The sequence below is a fragment of the Leucoraja erinacea genome, chromosome 30, assembly GCF_028641065.1.
Source record: "Leucoraja erinacea ecotype New England chromosome 30, Leri_hhj_1, whole genome shotgun sequence".
Classification (NCBI taxonomy): Eukaryota; Metazoa; Chordata; class Chondrichthyes; order Rajiformes; family Rajidae; genus Leucoraja; species Leucoraja erinaceus.
Window position 1 is genome coordinate 25,201,041 of NC_073406.1, and position 22,329 is coordinate 25,223,369.

At 43.5% G+C, this 22,329-nt stretch overlaps 1 protein-coding gene across 1 annotated transcript; it reads right to left on the reverse strand.

Moving 5' to 3' along the window:
- Positions 1–2,050: 2,050 nt before the first annotated feature.
- LOC129711761 (CD276 antigen-like) lies at positions 2,051–21,086 on the reverse strand. The gene is made up of 2 exons (XM_055659691.1): positions 18,639–21,086; positions 2,051–4,691 (listed from the first exon to the last, which is right to left on the reverse strand). Exon 2 carries the CDS (start codon positions 4,622–4,624, stop codon positions 3,233–3,235), a length of 1,392 nt encoding a protein of 463 aa, XP_055515666.1. The 5' UTR covers positions 4,625–4,691; positions 18,639–21,086; the 3' UTR covers positions 2,051–3,232.
- Positions 21,087–22,329: the final 1,243 nt, after the last annotated feature.

Genomic DNA, 22,329 nt, shown 5'->3' on the forward strand with positions numbered 1-22,329 from the left:
ACTGGTAAGTACTCGTTTAATCTTACTATTAAATGTGACCTCCAAGTTTGCAGATGACACAAGTTGGGTGGCAGTGTGAGCTGTGATGAGGATGCTATGAGGCTGCAGGGCGATTTGGATAGGTTGGTTGAGTGGGCAGATGCATGGCAGTTGTAGTATAATGTGGATAAATGTGAGGTTACCACTCTGGTGGCAAGAACAGGAAGGCAGATTATTATCTGAATGGTGACAGATTAGGAAAAGGAGAGGTGCATGCTTGTACATCTGTCACTGAAAGTAAGCATGCAGGTACAGCAGGCAGTGAAGAAATTTAATGGCATGTTGGCCTTCAGTCCTACTGCAGTTGTTCAGGGCCCAGGTGAGACGGCACCTGGAGTAATGTGTGCAATTTTGATCTCCTAATTTGAGGAAGGACATTATTGCTATTGAGGGAGTGTAGCGTAGGTTCACCAGGTTAATTCCCGGGATGGCTTGACCGACATATGATAAAAGAATGGGTCGACTGGTCTTGTAGTCACTGGACTTTGGAAGGATGACAGGGCATCTTATAGAAACATAAACATTCCTAAAGGTTTGGACAGGATAGATGCAGAAAAAATGTTCCCCAAGTTGGGGGAGCCCAGAACCAGGGGTCACAGTTGAGGAATAAAGGGTAGGCCATTTAGGACTGAAATGAGGAAAAACTTCTTCTCCCAGAGAGTTGTGAATCTGTGGAATTCTCTGCCACAGAAGGCCTTAATGGAGAAAGCATGTAAACTTCTCAAAAGTAGCATTTGGAGTAAGAGTCAAACCTGTTTCCCTCAGCTGAGAGGCAAAATTAAAGGACATCTGGTGATTTTGGGTTTTCTTTTTAAAATGACACAACAATACTTATTTCTATTGTGAGCATAGGGGTAACATGAGGGGGAACATCTTTACTTAGAGAGTGGTAGCTGTGTGGAATGAGTTTCCAGTGGAAGTGGTGGAGGCAGGTTCGATTTTATCATTTAAAAATAAATTGGATAGGTATATGGACGGGAAAGGAATGGAGGGTTATGATCTGAGTGCAGGTAGATGGGACTGGGGGGAAATTTTGGCACGGACTTGAAGGGCCGAGATGGCCCGTTTCCATGCTGTAATTATATGGTTATATTAAAAAATCAGTTTTCTTTATTTGACTGTGAATGCTGGCAGGTAAGACACCTTAAAATTTCCTCTTGTTAATGTATTAATAATATTCAGTTGTACAAACCAATCTGCTTGTGCAGCTTTAACTTTAACATCAAATTATAGTACACTACATCCTATTGTGCTCCCTTTTGTTTCTTTTCCAAAAACTAGTAGTCTGTGGAATCAATGCTTTCATCACAATTGGAGGTCATCATTTTAAATGGATCACACAGATATGATAACTGGTCAATTCGTCCCTTCCCACCCGAACCTCCCCCTCTCCGGGCACTTTCCCTTGCAACAGCAAGAAATGCTACACTTGTTGCTTTACCTCCCCCCTTGACGCCATTCAAGGACACAAGCAGTCTTTCCAGGTGCGGCAGAGGTTCACCTGCACCTCCTCCAACCTCATCTATTGCATCCGCTGCTCTAGATGTCAACTGCTCTACATTGGTGAGACCAAGTGTAGGCTTGGCGATCGCTTCACCGAACACCTCCGCTTGGTTCGCATTAACCAACCTGATCTCCCGGTGGCTCAGCACTTCAACTCCCCCTCCCATTCCTAATCCAACCTTTCTGTCCTCGGCCTCCTCCATGGCCAGAGTGAGGACCACCATAAATTGTAGGAGCAGCATCTCATATTTCGCTTGGGCAATTTGCACCCCAGCGGTATGAACATTGACCTCTCTAATTTCAGGTAGTCCTTACTTTCTCCTGCCCTTCTCAGCTTGTCCACTGGCTCCTCCTCTTCCTTTCTCCTCCTCCCCCCACCCTCACATCAGCCTGAAGAAGGGTTTCGGCCCGAAACATTGATTATTTCCTTTGTTCCATAGATGCTGCCTCACCTGCTGAGATTCTCCAGCATTTTTGTCTACCTATGATAATTGAAGTAATACCTCTATGATAATTTCCAGGTAATCCACCTTTATGAAGGTGTGCTAGTCCATCATCAGATTTCAAGGACTTGCAATAATTTATCGAGCTAAATATTGAAAGGTGCATCATAAAAGGGTGAGGGGAACAGATACCAAGTGGTACTTGAAATAAGTTATTCAAAGGACAGGTCCAAGAGCTGGATAGAGGAGATTTGTAATGTTTGAAAATCATTTGACAAAACAGAAAGTTGGGAACTGAATTTCAGAACTGTGATATTTAGGTGAAGGTTCTGTCCATAATGATGAAATGGAAATAAATCTGGATTCAGAAAATGCAAAAGTGAGAACTAGTGAAGATGACTGGTTGATTACAGGAATGGAGATGATCATGGAGGATTTGCAAACAAATTGTTGTAGTGTATTAATGAGATTTCCGGATAGTGAATAAATTCTCCGGTTGAATATTATTTCCTATAAATAAATCGGGTAATTCCTCATTCATCCTTGCCCTGTTGTTTCCTGCCATTTCTGTCTATTGCAATCACCACAGTTTCTCCTGCTCTCACTCCCTGTGCTCAATTGTTAACTTTTGCCACCAGTACTTTCTCTTAGCCATTGTTATAATTTTCTCGTGAACTATTTGTCACCTATTTTGTCGTCCTCTCTTTGAAGGCTTTGGGCTTCAGTAGAGTTGCGAGTTGCTGAAGGGGGGGAAAAAAAACTAAGATTTTACAATGGAGCAAATGAGATCACATTTAGTGAGAGTAATAACTGCATTTTCTGAAGAAGAATGGAAAGTGGACATGTTGTAAGTATAATGTTTTAATGGCCTTTGTTGATGCAAAGGCATAGTGCTGAATGGGTGTGAACTGCAGATTGCCTGCAGTAGCATCAGGTTTTGCATTTCCATGGTCCAGCAACTGATCTACAGTGTCAGTTTTACGTCTTGGTGACTATGAAAGCCTGAAAATAGGTTTTTATTTCCCTTCAGAGACTACGAGGAAGATCAGCGTGATAATTCGGCCAATGTATCGGTACACTCACTGCCTGACGATGTAAAAGTAATTTGCTGCAGGAATGCAATATGAAGCTTTAATGAACTACAGAAGCTATAGGCATACTTTATAAAGGCAGCAATTTCAATCATTTAATAACAAACCATACAATATTTTTCCAAACAAATATTCCACAGGTAATTAAATCTAGACTTAATCTTCAACAAAGGTTACTGTTGAGCTTACATCTTCTGCTAGCCAAGGATTTGATATGACGCAGGTGTAACGAGTTCCTTCCTCTATTGAAATATGGATCCCACTATTGAAATTGAAGTATCCATTTGACAAATAGATTACAGTTTTTGAGCGAGAGGTGATGTCACTGCCATTACTTGATAGCCACCTGACGCTTCCTAAAGGGAAACCTCCTTGGGAGTGACAGAGGAGAAATATGTCTTTGAAGTTGGAAGTTTTGTTTTTTTTGTATGTAATTACTGGATCACTATAGGGTGCTGCCACTCGAAGCTCCAAAAGGTCTTCACCAATAAACTGTTCAGTGTCATTAACTCTACAGATGTACTCCCCCATGTCTTCAATAGAGATGTTTTTTATCTTCAGGTTTGGTGATCCATGCAGAAAGTCCTCCCAGTATAAGAAAACCCTGTTAACATATCTTGGATGCTGGCCAATTAGATTTTCTTCCTCATTGACAAAAGAGTACACCAGGCGCTCTCTGCTATTCGGATCTTTATTGAACCAATAGAAACCTAAGTCAGCAGTAGTGAGATGCTCTTTATCCGGAACAGAGATATTACAAATGAGTTCAACACTACTTCCAGCTATTCCCACTACATCTTTGTATGGTGTTGAAACTTTAACACTTGGCAAAGGCAAAACCCAGTCGATCAATAAATTTTCAATGTATTTGTTCCAAATGCTGCAAACATACCTTTCTCCCTTCCGGACACTGACCACAATAGAACTTCTCACATCAAATGTTTTGTTGGGTAGTCTCTCCATCACAGTGATTGCCTTTTGTGAAATGTCATTACCTGAAGCAATCCACCGAATATAAGGTTCAGGGTATCCTTCCTTAGCTGCACAGGTTATTGTCACTTTAGTTCCTTCTTTAACTTTTTTAGGTTCATAGTCCATAAACATATCCTTGAATGGTATACAAACAAAGAGAGTAATGATGAGATTCTTGACTCCATTGATGGAGCAAAAGTATTTCCCACTGTCCTCAAGCAATGCTGGGTTAATCTTCAAAATGGAGAAACTCGAATTGAGAGAGCTTTCACGTACTCTTGCTTTGACCTTTTCAGTTAGGTATTGAACTAATTGCTCATTAGGATTATAAGCGTGATGCAAGATCCTCTCCAAAGTGTAGCCATCCGTGGTTCGCTCCCATTCGACGTCAAAGGAGCCAGATTCAGATTTAATCTTGTTGAGATTGCACATTGCTGTAAACGATTGACCTTTTTGCACTCCCACCACTGACTGATGTTTAGTCTTGGGAAGCGGGTATAATACATTCATTCTTGTGCTTCTGAGCCACGACAAGTGGTACAAAACATACAGGTAGAACACTGGTAGAGGTCTCATGGTCCTTTTGCGGCATTAATGATACTGTCCACCAGGATTTTAACTTCCCATGTTCTCTACAGTTCACCTGTAAATAAGCACGATTGTTAGTGATATCTTGGCCTTGTAGTAATTTGGTTTTAAAAGGAGTACAAATATCAATCTACAAAATTATTAAAAAGTTGGAGGAAATGAAAATTTCAATCTCCTTTCCCCAATCCCTTAATAATCTACCCAATCATAGTTTAAAAGTCCCATTGATTTAAGATCCTGTTTGGTTTTTCCTCATAAATAAAGCTAATTAACCCAAATCATCATTTATCCATCCACACACCCTAAAGGGCCTGTCCCACTTACGCGACCTTTTTGGCGACTGTCGGCACCCATCAGAGGTCGCTGAAATTTTTTAACACGTTAACTCTTTGCGTGTCTAGGAGACCTCTCACAACCACACAGGCGACGCCTGGCGACATGTCGCGTGTGTCACCAGGGGGCATGTCACCAGGGGGTCACCTGTATGGTCATGAGAGGTCTTCTTGTCAACCAGAGAGTCGTAGCGTCTTTCTGGTCGCTGCTGATTTTTCAACGTGTTAAAAATTTTGGGCGCTCTATGACGGGTGCCGGCAGTCGCCGAAAAGGTCGCATAAGTGGGACAGCCCCTTAAAATAATTTCAGCCCCCTTTTATTTGTAACATTTATCATTTTCACTCTTTCAACCATTTACAATGCTACAGAGTAGCGTCATCCTCCATTGTACTATTTGAGCCAAGGTAGTCTCTGTGGCCAAATACCGAGCAGATACTTATTTCCGACAACGACAGAGTTTTAGGACCATTGAGAGAACAGTTGGTAGGAAACTTTGAGGTAGGGATCATGGAAGCTACGGAATTCAGTGAAGAAAAATGGTATTTCTTGAACCATATCAGTATTACTAAAGAGTTGGTGCTGGAGATCCTGAAGCACATACAGTGGATAAATCCATGGGGACCTGCCCAAGTAGATCGTGGGGCATTGTAAGTCAACAACCTCTCCCTCAATGACAGCAAGGCAGAGGAGATTGTGGTTGACTTCAGGAAGCAAAGCAGTACACACACTCTGGATGACATTGATTTTGCAGAAATAGAGATGGCCGAAAGCTTCAAGTTCTTAGGAATAAATATCACCAGCAATTTGTCTTGTAGATGGTTTATGCATGCAACCTATAATGTAGCTACCTCATCACCATTAACACGCCCTCTCATATCAGTATAACTATGATCTCCTCCCCTTCCTTCCTCCCATTTTGTCCTGGTACGCCTGAAGGCTGGATGCAGCCAGTGCTGGGACGTGTGTGCCATGTGCTATAATAAAGACTCTAGTAAAGGTTACAGTGTGTCAGACTGAGTCCCTTTACATGGTGTCAGATAGACTCGCGCCTCCCGTTTACCGGTTTTCTTTTATTCTTGCCCGGTATTCCCTGTCAGTTTTAATGGCCTCCTCGTGCAGGAAACCTTCTCCCCTTGTCTTTGATGCGGACATTGCGGAGCGATGGGCTACTTTTATAATGGACTACACCCACTTCGTCAATATTGCGCACAGAAATGACCCAGCTACGGTCCGTGCCTCCCTCCTGCTTAATCTAGCAGGTCCCGATGCCATGAAGAGAGCTCAGGCTTTCGTCTATGATCCAGCGGTCTTGGATGACAACGGCCAGCCCGTCGTGCCAGCGGAATCTGCCGACGACCCGGTATGTCTTTTGCGTAAATTTGCCGAGATTTGCGACCTGCCCTCCAACCGCATATTGGAGCGGGCTAGGTTGTTCTCGCGGAAGCAACAGCCAGATGAACCTGTCAAGTGTTTCATCGCTGACCTGCACTACCTTGCTCAGCGGTGCCGTTTCGAGAATATGCGTGACCAGCTCACCAGGGACATTCTAGTTACTGGCATGTTAGACCAGAAGTTACGTGCTGATTTGCTGCAACGACCTGACCTGACCCTGACTCAGGCAATGCATGCGTGTCGCATCGCCGAGGTGGTAGCCCCTACGCATGGGGTGAGGGGATCTGACGGCCGCCCCGTCCATCTGACTGGTGTTACAGGGCCACGACGTTTGCAGGACAGCTCCCGCCCTCCACCGCGGCCCGCCCGTCCGTCTTGGGACCCGCGGGCACCTAAGTGTCCTAATTGCAACTATGCCCACCCCGTGCAGTCTCAGTGCCCGGCTTTCGGAAAATCCTGCAATTTCTGTAAGAAAATGAATCATTTTGCTGCTGCATGCCGTTCCCGTGGGAATGTGCCACCAGCTACTCGGCAAATTCTAAACAACCTTCAGCAACTTGATAGCGAGATGGACTCTCAGTCCTCTGTCGACACTGCCCACGACTCTGTGATCAAATATTCCATGGGAGAGTCAAGTGTTTACACAGTCCTTCACAGCCACTATCGCCTCCCTGATCCTTCTGTGCTCATTACGGTGAACAACAAGTCCTTCTCTGCGAAGCTGGATACTGGTGCAAAAGTGAATGTTATGTCAACATCACTGTTCAACAAGATAAGAAATAATGAGCTGTTGTCTGCCGATCGCTCTGTTTTGCGTGCCTATGGGGGAGAGGAACTAACACCTGTGGGGAGGGCCACTTTCCACTGTGTGCTGCAGAAATCATCCTGTGACCTGTCGTTCTTTATTCTGGATTGCGACTGTGTCACCTTGCTGAGCAACCAGACCTGCCAGGATCTCGGTCTGGTGTCTTTCGACCGGACGGTTCACGAGGTTCAAGCTGTGATGGATCCGCTATCCGAGTATCCAGACCTTTTTGACGGTAAGCTAGGGAAGCTGCCGCTAGTGTACAAGATTGCAACTGACCCCTCTGTGGTGCCTGTAATTCGCCCACCGCACAGAGTGTCATTCGCCATGAAGGGCAAGGTAGAGGCTATGCTAAAGGACATGGTTGATATGGGGGTTATGGCGTCAGTCAGCGAGCCCACCGAATGGGTCTCCACCATGGTCGCCACGATGAAAAAAGGAAAGGCTGAGATACGGGTGTGCATCAACCCCAAGGACTTGAACTTGGCAATCAAGCGGCCCCACTACCCAATGCGGACCGTTGAAGACGTCGCCGCCCAAGTCGGACAAGCAACGGTGTTCTCCGTCCTCGACGCCAGGAGTTCATTTTGGCAAATACCCCTGGACAAACGCTCCTCTGACTTAACAACCTTCGGTACACCCTTCGGCAGGTTTAAATTCTTACGGATGCCGTTCGGCATCAACTACGCTAGTGAGGTATTCCAGCACTCCATGGAGCAACTGTTTGCAGGTCTGCCCTGTGCGATTATTGTGGACGACATTCTGGTATACGGCAGAGATGTGGCTGAGCATGACCGCCACCTCCGCAGAATCCTGGACCGCGCCAGGCAGGTAAATCTCAAGTTGAACCCGTCAAAATGCCGTTTCCGAGTACCTGAGGTCCCGTACGTTGGCCACATTTTCACGGCCAAAGGGTTGAAGCCCGACCCGCAAAAGACGAACGCCATCTCTGAACTGCCTGCCCCCATGGATATTGCTGGTCTACAGCGCTTCCTGGGCATGCTCAACTACTTGGGCAAGTTCATTCCTGACCTCAGCGAGCTGCGCGCGCCCCTACGACAGCTTACTAAAAAAGACATTGCCTGGTCCTGGTTCCCACACCACCAGCAAGCTTTCGACCTGCTGAAGAAAAAGCTGATCAGCACACCCACTCTGAGGTTCTTTGATTTGCAGCGTCCTGTGGTGGTAACGTGTGACGCCTCACGTTTTGGTCTGGGTGCTGCTTGTTTGCAGCCGAATGATGATGGTTCTCTACAGCCGGTCTCCTATGCCTCTAGGACCATGACGGACACGGAGCAGCGCTACGCGCAGATTGAGAAGGAGCTGCTGGCAGTTGTGTTCGCTTGTTCAAAGTTTCGAGACTTCCTTTTTGGCAACCGTTTCACTGTCAAGACGGATCACCAACCTCTGGTGACGATCCTAAACAAACCTATCCACGTTGCTCCCGCAAGGCTGCAGCGAATGATGCTGCAGCTGCAGCGCTTTGACTTTAAAATCGTCTACAAAAGGGGCACCGAGATGCATGTGGCTGACGCGCTGTCCCGGGCCCCCCGGACCTCACGTGTCCAGCACCCCTTCGAGCAGGATGACCTACAGGTGCTGAACGTGAATTTCGTCCCTTCCAAGCAGCTCCAATGCCTAGCTGCACACAGCGCCGACGACCCCGATCTACAACAGCTTGCCGCTGTCATCAGGCATGGGTGGCCTGTCAAACGCACCTCTTTACCTGCTGGCGTTCACCCCTTCTTCCTGGTTCGTGATGAGCTGGTGCTCATCGATGGCATTATCATCAAGGGCCACAAAGTAGTTGTCCCTGCCTCACTATACGACCTGTACTTCAATGATGCCCACATGGGGCATCCTGGGGCTGACGCCATCGTCTTGCATGCCCAGGAACAGTACTATTGGCCTGGCATGGTGAAGTACATCAAGGTCAGAGTGGCCTCCTGCCCGGACAGCAACTCTCTTGCCCCGCATCAGCAGCGTCAGCCGCTGCTACAACACCCTGCCCCTGACATGCCATGGTCCTCGCTGGCTGCCGACATTTTTGAATGGTGTGGAAAGTAGTACCTCGTTTTGGTAGATTCTTACTCAAATTGGTTCGAGGTGGACCTTCTCCCTGCCATCACTTCGGAGATGGTCATCAGCAAGCTCCGTCGCCACTTCGCAAAGTTTGGATCTCCTGTCCGGTTACAGACTGACAACGGCCGGCAGTTCACTAGCGCTGAGTTTAAAGCCTTCGCTGCGAAGTGGAACTTCGATCATTACACCAGCAGTCCAGAGTACCTGCAGAGTAATGGCCTGGCTGAGCGCGCTGTGCGCAGTGCAAAGCACCTGCTTGAACAGTCCTATCTCTCTAATGGTGATTTCTACCAGGGGTTGTTGAACCTTCGGAATATATCCCGAGACAGTACCATGAAATCGCCTGCCTAACGGCCCATGTCCCGCGTTATTCGCCCTCCGATGCCGATTGCCCAGCAGTCTCTGGTGCCCAGGGTCCTGCAGCCTTCTGCCGTCCAGCAGCGGATTGCTCAGAAGCACGAAATCCAGCGCCGCTCGCACGACAAATCCAGCCGTCCGCTCTCTCCGCTACTGCCAGGCCAGGTCGTCCGGTTGCAGACGTCTACCGGTTTCTCCAGGCTCGCTGCCGTGGTGGGGGTCGACGATTCTCCGCGTTCCTACTTGGTTGACTATGAGGGCACTGTCTACCGGCGCAGCCGTCAGCACCTGTTGGCGGTCAGAGAGCCGAAACCTCCTCCTGCTGTTCCTTATTCTCCTCCGCCTGCGGTGCCCCCCTCCAGTAACATGCCCTCTGCCCGTAACATGACTCGGTCGGTTCGCGTCCCTCGCCTTCCTCCCTCTGCCCTTTCCGGTCTCCGCTCTCCGGTCCGCTCCTGCCCGTCTCTCTCTCTCTCTCTCCACCTGCCGTTCGTTCCTCCCCTTCTCTCTCTCCTGGTTCCCCGGTGCCTGCCGGTTCCCCCTTGCAGCTGGGGTCCCCGCCGGCCTTCTCCCTCCCCCCTGTTCTTGTTCCCGTTCTGCCCTCTCTTCTTTCAGGTGGGGAGGGTGAGGGTGCTGTGCGCACTCACTTGGGTCGGATTGTCAAAGCTCCGGATCGCTTCGGAGACTTCGCTTAGTTTTGCAGGTCCTGTATAATTAACCTGCTATTCTTGCAACCTTGTTTAAATTGTATGGGAAAGGATGTAGCTGGTTTATGCATGCAACCTATAATGTAGCTACCTCATCACCATTAACACGCCCTCTCATATCAGTATAACTATGATCTCCTCCCTTTCCTTCATCCCATTTTGTCCTGGTACACCTGAAGGCTGGATGCAGCCAGTGCTGGGACGTGTGTGTCATGTGCTATAATAAAGATTCTAGTAAAGGTTACAGTGTGTCTGACTGAGTCCCTTTACAGACCAGCCTCATCGAAGCTATGGCCAAGAAAGCACACCCATGCCTCCAGTTCCTCATAAGGCTTAGGAAGTTCGGCATGTGCCAAACAACCCTCACCATCTTCTGCAGATGTGCCGTAGAAAGCTATTTATTGGGATGCATCACAACATAATTTGGGAGCAGCTCCATCCAGACCAGACAAAATCACAGAGAGTTGTGGACATCGCCCAGACCTTCAGGCAAATCAACCTCTCTTCCATGGACTACACCAGCATAATCAAGGACTAGTCTCACCCTGATCACTCCCTCTTCTCTCCTTTCCCATTTGGCAAGAACTACAGAAGTCTGAAAACACACACTTCCAGATTCAGGGAGTTTCTTCCCAGCTGTTATCAGCCAACTAAACCGTCCTCTCACCAGCTAGAGTCCTGACCTCCCATCTATCACATTGAAGACTTTCAAACTATCTTTTATTCAACTTTATTTTGCATAAAATGTTATACCATTTACCCTGTATCTACACTATGGAGTCCTTGATTGTAATCATGTAGTCCCTTCATTGACTGGATTGCACGCAAGAAAAATATTGTCACTGTACCTCGGTAAACATAACAATAATAAACTAAACTAAGTTTGGAAATAAATTGTTAGGGCACTGGCAGATATATTTGTATCATCATTAGCCACAGGTGTGGTACCCCAAAAGACTAGAGCAGTGATTCCCAACCTGGGCAATGGCAAATTTCAGGGGGGCCACAGAAAAAAAATTGTGATTTATGGGGGGGGAGGCACAGGTTCAATGAAGGCGGGCACAGAGCTACCACCCTGTTGCCTCCTAAATTTCTGTTCTAATAAATTTAAATAAATGTAATTGAAATATTTTTGATGTTTGTGGAATGGAATAAAAGAGAATATATGTGCAATTAATAGACACTGATATTTTTATGGAAGGTATTATAATATTGAAGTACTTTTTTTCAGCTAATAATGTCGGGGGGCCACAGAAAAATTAAAAAAATCCCATGGGGGCCATGAGCTAAAAAGGGTTGGGAACCACTGGACTAGAGGGCGGTTAAAGGGCTAAGCAGGGCTGCAAGGCCAAGTCATGGAACAGCACTGACGAGCCTAATGTTAGTGGTGGGAAACCTGCTGGGGGAGATTCTGAGAGACAGAAACTATCTGCAATTGGAATTGCAAAGACTCATTAAGGATAGTCAGCATGGGTTTGTGCATGGGAAATCCTATCTCACAAATTTGGTTGATTTTTTTTGGAGGTGACTAAGAGGCTTGACAAGGGAATGTTAATAGATGTTAATAGATGCTGTCTACATGGATTTCAGCAAGGCTTTTGACAAGATCCTGCAAGGTTAGTTCATATGGGATCCAGGATGAGCTAGCCAATTGTTGCAAAATTGTCTTGGTGGCAGGAGTCAGAGGGTGGTAGTGAAGATTTATATTTGAGATTGGAGGCTTGTGACCAGTGATATGCCACAGGAATTGCAGCTGAGTCTCTATTATTTGTCATCCATATAAAGTCATAAGGAATAGGAATAGAATTGGGCTATTCGGCCCATCAAGCCTACTCCGCCATTCTATCACGGCTGATCTATCTCACCCTCCTGGGCCTTCTCCCCATAACATCTGACACCTGTACAAATCATGAATCTATCTATATCTGCCTTAAAAATATCTACTCACGGCCTCTACAGCCTTCTGAGGCAAAGAATTACACAGATTCACCACCCTCTGACTAAAGAAATTTCTCTTCATCTCCTTCCTAAAAGAACGTCCTTTAATTCTGATTCTCACACTAATGGAAACATCCTCTCCACATCCATCCTATCCAAGCCTTTCACTATTCTACATGTCCCTCTCCAGAGCTAGCACATCCTTCCTCAGATATGGTACCCAAAATTGTTCATAATATTCCAAATGTGGCATCACCAGTACCTTATAGAACCTCAACATTACATTCTGTTTTTGTATACAAGCCCTCTTGAAATAAATGCTAGCATTGAGTTTGATTTCTTTACTATTGATTCGACTTACAGATTAAATTTTTGGGAATCCTGCACTGCCAAGTCCCTTTGCACCTCCGATTTCTGGATTCTCACCCCATTTAGAAAAATAGTCTATACTAACGATTTGTATAAGAATGTTGTTGGCATGGTTAGTAAGTTTGTGGATGACACCTAAATTGGTGGTACAGGGTATTGATAGTGAAGAAAGTTGTCTATAATCATAACTGAATCTAGATCAACTGGGAAAGTGGGCCAATAAATGGCAGATGGAATTTAACTTGGACAAGTGCAAAATGTGCATTTTGGTAAGTTAAACCACAGCAGGACTTACACAGGCAGGGCCCTGGAGATTGTTGTAGAACAGAGAGCCATATGCCACATGGGAAAATAGCTCTTTTCCGTGCTGACCAAAAGGCTGGAGTTTTTACGGACATTTTCAACCTCTCACTTCTGAGGTCTGAGGTTCCCACCTGCTTTAAAAGGGCATCAATAATACCCAAGAAGAGCAAGGTGACGTGCCTCAATGACTATCGACCAGTGGCACTAACGTCTGTGGTGATGAAGTGCTTTGAGAGGCTGATCATGGTGTAAATCATCTCATACCTCGATAAAATCTGGACCCACTGCAGTTCGCTAACCGCCACAACAGATCAACGGTGGATGTGATCTCACTGGTTCTCCACTCCGCTCTGGACCACTTGGACAACAAAACCTCATATGTCAGGCTGTTATTCATTCACTACAGCTCGGCATTTAATGCCATCATCCCTTCCAAGCTGGTTACCAAGCTCTCAGATCTGGGTCTCTGCGCATCCATCTGCAATTGGATCCTCGACTTCCTCATTCCACAGTCTGTCCATATTGGTGGAAATGTGTCATCCTCAATAACAATCAGCACGGGAGCATTTCAAGGCTGTATGCTCTGCCCCCTGCTGTACTCACTCTATACTCATGACTGCGTAGCCAGATATAGGGCGAACTCCATCATCAAGTTCGCCGACGACACCATGTTGTGGGACGTATCACTGATGGGGACGAGTCAGAGTATAGAAGTGAGATCGACCGATTGACCAAATGGTGCCAGCACAATAACCTGGCTCTCAACACCAGCAAAACCAAGGAACTGATTGTGGACTTTGGAAGGGGTAGGATGGGGACCCACAGTCCCGTTTATATCAATGGTCGATGGTGGAAAGGGTCAAGAACTTCAAATTCCTGGGCGTGCATGTTTCTGAAGATCTTTCCTGGTCCCAGAACACTGATGCAATCATAAAGAAAGCACATCAGCATCTCTTCTTCCTGAGAAGTTTACGGAGAGTCGATATGTCAAGGAGGAACCTGAGTATCCAGGAGCGGAAAAGGCTGCAAAAAGATGTACACACTGCCCAGTCCATAATCGTCTCTGACCTCCCTACCATCGAGGGGATCTATCGCAGTCGCTGCCTCAAAAAGGCTGCCAGCATCATCAAGGACCCACACCATCAGGCCACACACTCATCTCTCCGCTGCCATCAGTTAGAAGGTACAAAATCTGCTAGAAATCTGCAACATCCATGTTCAGGAACAACTCTTCCCCACAGCCATCAGACTATTAAACACAACTTCAAACAAACTCTGAACTATAACAGCCTATTGCACTTTATCTGTTTGTTTATGTGTGTGTGTATATATATGTATATATATGTATATATGTGTATATATATACATATATATAAATATATATACATATACATATACACACACACATATATATATACACAAATATATATATATACATACATATATATATATATATATATATATATATATATATACACATATATATATATATACACACATATATATATATATATATATATATATATATATATATATATATATATATATATATATACACACATATATATATATATACATATATATATACATATATATATATATATACACACATATATATATATATATATATATATATATACATATATATATACACACACGTATTTATTCAATAGTATATGGACACACCTATCTGATCTCTATTTATGCCTACAATATTCTGTTGTGCTGCAACAAGCACAAATTTCATTGTCCTATCTGGGACACATGACAATAAATTCTCTTGACTTGACTTGACCAAGTTGGCATTCTGGCTTTGTCCCATATGTCTGCATTTGGCCGACGGTAGAAGTACATTGTTTCCCAAAAATGGGACACAGGTAGAGATGGTAGTGCAAATAACACCAGGCCATCGAGTATAAGAATTGAGAAATCATGTTTCAACTGTGCACTTGGATCACATTTGGACTATTATGTGCTATTCTGGTTGACTACCTATAGGAAGAAAGTCATGAAGATGGAAAGGGTGCAGAAGGGTCTTGACCCGAATCGTCACCCATTCATTCTCTCCAGAGATGCTGCCAGTCCCGTTGAGTTACTCCAGCATTTTGTGTCTAACATTCGATTTAAACCAGCATCTGCAGTTCCTTCCTACAGAAAATACTTTTAGTTACAAAAAGAGATTGGGGCATTTTATCTTGGAACATAGGAGGCTTAGAGGCAATCTTATGGAGGTATACAAAATCATGAGGGGCATTGATAAAGTGGATGGTGACAGTCTAATTCCTAGGGAAGGGAATCTAATGCTAGAGCACAGAGTTAAGGTGAGAAGGGGATAAATTTAAAGGAGACCTGAGGAGCAACCATTTCACACAGAAGGTGTTGGAAATGTGGACCAAGCTGCCAAAGGACGCAGTAGACCCAGGTAGAATTACAACATTTAAAAGACGTTTAGACAAGTACATGGATAGGAAATGTTTTGGGGTTGAAGATCAAATGAAACAAGCTCAAGTCATCATGGACAAGTTCGGTGAACGGCCTGTTTCCATGCTGCATAACTCTATGACTCCATGTCTTCGGATACTGGATTGCAGGAAAGTTTTAAACGAGTATATTACACTTGAGGCCAAGATTTCAGGAAGTATATTTTTAATTGGTGACATCTCAAATGCTATATCAGTGTCAGACATCCAACAAAATGTGGACTACTTATCCTGCGGCAACTTTGATCTTCTCATAATGTACACAAGATCTGAATCAGCATCCTACATCAGGAAAGTCTTGTGTGAAGCATAACATCACAGTGAATGGCCAAACTGTTCAAGAGGAAGGGAAATTAATAATCCTCTGCCTGTGTCATGAACAATTCATATGAAAAATGAAATGAGCTCTGGATTTTGCAGTGTGTGTGGTCCTTGGCAAACTACATGCAAATAACTGGGTGTGCAGAGGTATCAGTTGACAAACAAAACTGAAGTTATATGATCCATGTTGATGTATGCGTGCAAAACCTGAAGATTGTACAGATGCCATGTTATAATGCTAAATAAATGTTTTAAATAGGCTGTATGAAAATTATTTTAAGATGGCAGTGGTTGGTACTGCTGCTTCACAGCTCCAGAGGTCCAGGTTTAATCCTGATCTTCATGTGTAAATATTCCATAATTCTTTTATCAGATTGTGCTTGTGCTGTTAAAATCCAACAAATCACTCAAGTAGCAAACCAACTCTGCACACTCAGCAAGAAATTCATTTCCCAGTAGTTTATGTCAGAAATTTGGGTTGACGTGGTTTATGACTTTTCTATGCACAGCCAAACTCTGTTCACGTTTTCAGTATGGTCTACTAGCAGCCAAGGAATCCTTCTTTCCTCTTACACCATCATTTCCCACACCACAGGCAACAATCAGTACATCACTTCCATCAGTGAAGGCAAGAATAGAAAGTCAAGTTATTGGACATTAATGGATGGAATAGCATCAGATAAATGTCAAGCAGGATATGGGGAGAACTCTTTTGGCTCCTACTTGAATAAGGCCATGGAATCGTTTAGGTCCCTAAGACTTCTAAAAGTTTGTGCTCTCCCATCTGAAAGATTGATAATCTCATTCAAGGAATCTTGAACAGTGCAGACGCGTGTTATGTCAAACTTCACACCTTACAAGAGAGGTTAATGAGAACGGTCTTTTTACTGCCTTGCTGGTGTGATGAGGGTCCTTTGTTCATTACATCTTGTTTCCCTACATGAATGATGCTTCTGAACTCTGCTTAACTTCTCGATGTGAAAAAACCTGGACAATGTTAGTAATTATGGAAGGAGAGGTTCATAATCACCTTCACTCAGAATGTTCCAAAGAACATTAGAGTGCCTCGTGTTGCTGAAGTGTTGTAAGCTGTTTAATGCAGTCTGGTTTTGACATTAGTACATTACAGCTTCCTTCCTAATCTTCGAACAAAGGATTAGCTCATCATTCTTGTTTTTAACCAGAGCATATCCACAATGCAATCCTCTCTACCACTTCATTGTGGTAACCACTACCCAATTAAATAAGTCAGAGCCATTAACTGAGCTATTTCCTTTTTAAATTTTACTATTTTGCAAGCTGTTGGTGCATATTCTACATTAAAAACAGAACAACAAAAGTGAACTCTAATCATTACAGTTTTAACAAATGTTATGGTTTCCTCAAAGAAGGTTTGAGGCTTTACTCAATTTTCTCAAAGGTTTGTGCGACTCCTTCTGGAAGCCTGTTCCTAGCAGGCGGCTGCCACCAGCTCCATCTGACAAGCTTTGTAATAGTTTACCTAAGTTATTTCCCAAGTTCTGGAGGTGGTCTGCCCTGAGAGAAAGTTGAGGACTGATGTACTGCAGTCCCACGAAATGATAGCATCAGCCATGTAGACTCCAGCCATCATCATTTCACTAGATTCACTGATCCATGGCATTGTGGCTGTAACTGAGAAAACCCAAGAAGCAGACCCATCCATTACATGGCAAATGAGGATGGTGACTATTTCCTTCCTTCTGTAACTTGTGGAAGTTCTTCTGTGAAGGCCCAAGAACTGATCATTCATTGAGCATCTCTCAAATGTGATATTTGCTGTTAATTCTACCAAAGTCCACTTTGTAAAGATAACTTATCAAATGTTATAAAGAGGAACTGCAGATGCTGGTTTACACCAAAAGATAGACACAAAATGCTGGAGTAACTCAGCGGGTCAGGTTGTATCTCTGGAGAAGATGGATGTGACATTTATGGTTGGGATTGTGGGGAGGGGAGGGAGGGGGGGGGGGGGGGGGGGGGGGTTCACAACAGAAATTTAACATTGAGCTATATAAAAACATATTTATGGAGAGTTGACCAAAAGTGTAATAAATATGAAGAATTTCCAGAGTTTAGGAACTAGGTAGCCGAAGTCACAGCTGCGGATGTGGCAACCTTCCTTTATGCAAGTCCTCATGCGATCCATGTCCCAGCATTATGAAGTTAGGTCTAGCCTCCTTTCGGAAGAGGGCACATCCTGACCCCCACCTACTCCCACCTCATACTTTGCAAGTTCCCTAATGATACAGCTTAACAAAATATAATATAATTTATCCTTGGTATCTGACTTTGTTCATCAGATTGAAGACATGAATTGTGGAACATATGAATTTGAATGAGAATGGGGCAGAGGGAACATGCTAGAGGAGAGATCTATATGAATCCATGGGATCAGAAGGAACATGAATTTGGCTCTGGGCTTACCCGTTCTCTTAATCATCATTATTATCATCTGTTATATTATTCTGATATATATCTACTGTTTCTGGGCCTAATGCTGCAAACCTGTCAAACCAGATTTCCATACATTCCAATTGATATGATTTTCTTTTGTTTCATCCCAATTGCTACGGCTTGCCAGACTTTCCTCAGGCAAACACTACAATTTCACACATCAAGCTCAGAGCATTTGAAAAAAAAATCACTAAATGGAACATGCGTCACAGAGAAGAATTTATGAACTACTTCATACTTTACCTATTGAACCTTTCGGGGAAAGGTAATCCTTGTAATTTATATAAAGCTCTAGGAGTTGCATCTTCAGTTCCTTTCTCAATCCACCATGATTTCACCATCCAGGTTATGATACTTGCCCAGCGTTGCTGCTTTGATTTGATCTAATTAATATTTATAATCTTTAAATACACCACTGCTACATTAAGGATTTATCTCACCTGCTGAAAGGAATCTACATGATCCCAAATCTTATGACAATCATATTGAGCTGGTCCAGTAAAATATGTTTGCAGTGATTCACAACATAAAACTCTAAAATAATACATGTAATCTGCATAAGATTGTTTCATCATTGAAACCATATCCTCTTGCTTGATGACATCATAGGCTTCTTTATTGGCATCACAAAACCAAAGAATCCTCCAATCAGTCATCCTCCCCCTTCATCATTATCTTAATTGCCACTCGCATCCACTGCCTGGATACTAAGGACAATTTACTGAGGCCATTTAACCTGCAAATTCGCATGTCTGGGATATGGGAGGAAACTGGAGCACCTGGTGGAAACCCACAGGGTCGCAGAGAGAACTTACAAGCTCCACACAGACAACACCTGAGGTCAGCATTGAACCAGGGTCTCTGGCGCTGTGAAGCAGTGGGTCTACCTGTTGTTCTGATAAAATGTAACTGTTCTATTTGAGAAAAATAAATAAGAGGTAAAGCTAAACTAAACTTTTGCTAACTAAACCTCACTGATGTTGAGTGGTTGTAACTTGCGGGCCGATATCAGAACTAAAATAAATCAGCTGGAACATGAACAGACTGGGATTCATTTCTCGAGGAAAGAGGTGGCTGAGATGTGACTCCATGAACATCTTTAAATGGGGTTTGATAAACCAGAAACTGTTTCATCAGATGGCCTCACTTATGTGAGAGCTGAGACTGCGAACCTTAAAAAAAAATGGAAAGGAACAATATCTCCATCCAAGAATTTTGGAGAAAGTTCACAAGGAAAACATGTCAAAAGAAAGAGTTGATGCAAACAACAATGAGAAATTCAAGGAAATCTAGGTACATATTTCAGATGGACAAAGGTAGAAGGCTTGCAGGTAAGATGAGACAAAGGTAGTAGTGTCATATGATCATACAGGGTGGAAGCAGGCCCCTTGGTCTTGCCCATGCTGACCAAATGTCCCACCTACCTGCATTTGGCCCATTTACCCTCTAAACCTGTTCCTATCCATGTTTCTTAAATTTTGCGATTGTCCCTGCCTCAACTCGTTCCATTCAACCACCACCCTTTGTGTAAAAAAGTTCAAGTTCAAGTTCCTATTAAATCTTTCTCCCCTCACCTTAAACCTATGCCCTCTGGTTCTCGATCCCCGACTATGGAAATAAAACTGTGTTCTATTCCAATCTATTCCTCTCATGATTTGGTACACCTCTATAAGATCACCCCCCATCCTCCTGCTCAACAAGTTCGTATAGCTTGGGCCCGCAAGTCCTGGCAACATCCCTGGAAATCTTCTCTGCACCCTTTTCAGCTTGACAACATATTTCCTGTAACATGGTGACCAAAACTGAATACAAAAGTCAAAAACTCTAAATGCGGCCTCACCAACGAAATATATATAACTGTAACTTGACCTCACAAATTCTATACTCAGTACTCTGCCTGATGAAGTCCAATGTTCCAAAATCATTTCTGACCACCCTATCGACCTGTGAGGTAGACAAAAATGCTGGAGAAACTCAGCGGGTGAGGCAGCATCTATGGAGCGAAGGAAATAGGCAACGATTCAGGTCGAAATACCTGTAACACTACTTTCAAGGAATCTGTGTACCTGCACTCCTAGATTGCCCTGCTCTACAACACTCCCCTGAACCCTACCATTCACTGTATCGGTCCTGCCCATGTTAGACTTCCCAAAATGCAACAACTCACATTCCTCCATATTAAATTCCATCAACAATTTCTCTGCCCAACTAATCAAGATCCTGCTGCAATTTTTGACAATGATCTTTACTATCTACAATACCACCCACTTTAGTGTCATCTGCAAACTTAGTGGATGATCAGCCGGTCTCCTTTCCATCCACAAGTCCAACCTCCGCAGTTTTGGGGACAGAGCCTTCTCCAGGGCAGCTCCCAGGCTCTGGAACTCCCTCCCCCAACTGATCCGCAATTCCGTGTCCCTCACCATCTTCCAGTCCCGCCTCAAGACCCATCTCTTCACCTCTGCCTATCCTTAGTCCCACGTCGTCCCCCTCCCTTTTCATCTGTGCATTAATTGCCTCATATTGTGTTTTGAATTGAATTCTGTCTTTACTTTGTGTGCTAGTCATGTCTCTACTATTTATTTCATTCCCATTACATGTTTTTCCTCTACCTGCTAAATTTTTGTAAGGTGTCCTTGAGACTCTTGAAAGGCGCCCATAAATAAAATTTATTATTATTATTATTATTATGATGAATGGTAGGAGGCGACTTGTGTTTAGCACATAAGCAAAGACTGGTCAGGGCAAATAACTTGTTTCTATGTTCCAAAATTAATTAATTTTATAAAAAAATACATTAAGTGCTGGAGACTGGAGTCACTCAACGGATCAGGCAGCATCTGCCTTCTGTCTTTCTGCTTCGATCTCTGATTTTACAGAATTTGTGTTGAGTCCGAGTCTGGACTGTGAGTTGGAGTAACTCAGTAATCTCTACTGTTTTATCCCAGCACTGATAATATATTATCCTTCTTTGATGCATATTTAGGAATCACACACACACACACACACTTAAGGCCAATTAAAGTCGAATTCTTTAGATTTTAATTGTACCGTGTAAAATCAAAATAATCGCCAAGGAAAAGAGGCTCTGCAAAATTCAAAGATAATGAGGATTGTTTTTATTTTATACATCACAAATATTCATAAAAGAGCAAGAAACTTAAACAAAGAATTCTTAAACAAAATCATAGGCCACAATTACTTCCAGAGTTTACCAGCATCATTTTATAGCCCTCGTCATAATTTTCAACCTTTAGATAGTTTTTTTACTGCCCCAGGAGTGTTATGTGCCTTTCATTCCAAATGCAGCTGCATTGTCTTTAATCTCAATCAAGGTATGCCCTTTGGATGTTATCTAAGACTCAATTATTAGTACCACCAATTTTATCATCATTGGATAAAGCAAATTGCACATCACAATGTTTGATGTAACTTCGTCATCTTAGCCACTAGCTATAAAAATTAAAATAAAAAAGTTTTCTTTCCCAAAATGTCATTTGGGTAATAATCTGATTGCCCATTAAAATAAATGCCACCATTCATAATTGTGATGCTTTGGTATTCAGGCAATAATTAAATCAGTTTGCCAATCCTTGAGAGCGGAGGACCCCTGTGACTTTTTCCCCCGAGGTAATTTGTATGTTAATTATCATAGAGGCTGATGGCTTAGATGGAGAGAAACAAGTTATAAACAGTCTTAATTAGCAGCTTAATCATTTTTTACAAGAAATTGCAAGCACTGTGATACATTAGTATGCATAAAATTAAGCCAGATCAGCATGGCCGCTCATGTTAAATCCTTAGCATAGAGCTGAGGTGACAAGATGGCTGACTAAGCCTCAACCCACAAAGATTTAACTGGAGGATCATTTAAATAATAATTGCAGAATCCTGTATTTCAGAAGATAATTAGAAGCTTTATGTATGGGCTATAGGCGTATACAGTACATCATCCTGGCATGGTGCACAATTGAGAGAAATGCTTGGAGATCACTAAATCCAAGGGTTAAATGAACCATTTATATCAAAAAAGAAATTAAATGCAGCCATTCTTATATGGCTTACTCCCCTTTGTTCAATTGAATTCAATTAGTTCTAACAATCAATTTTCTACTGTTAAATTCCAAAATC

Coding starts and splice junctions, on each gene's coding strand:
- LOC129711761 (XM_055659691.1), bottom strand. CDS start 4,624: ATGAGACCTCTACCAGTGTTCTACCTGTATGTTTTGTACCACTTGTCG.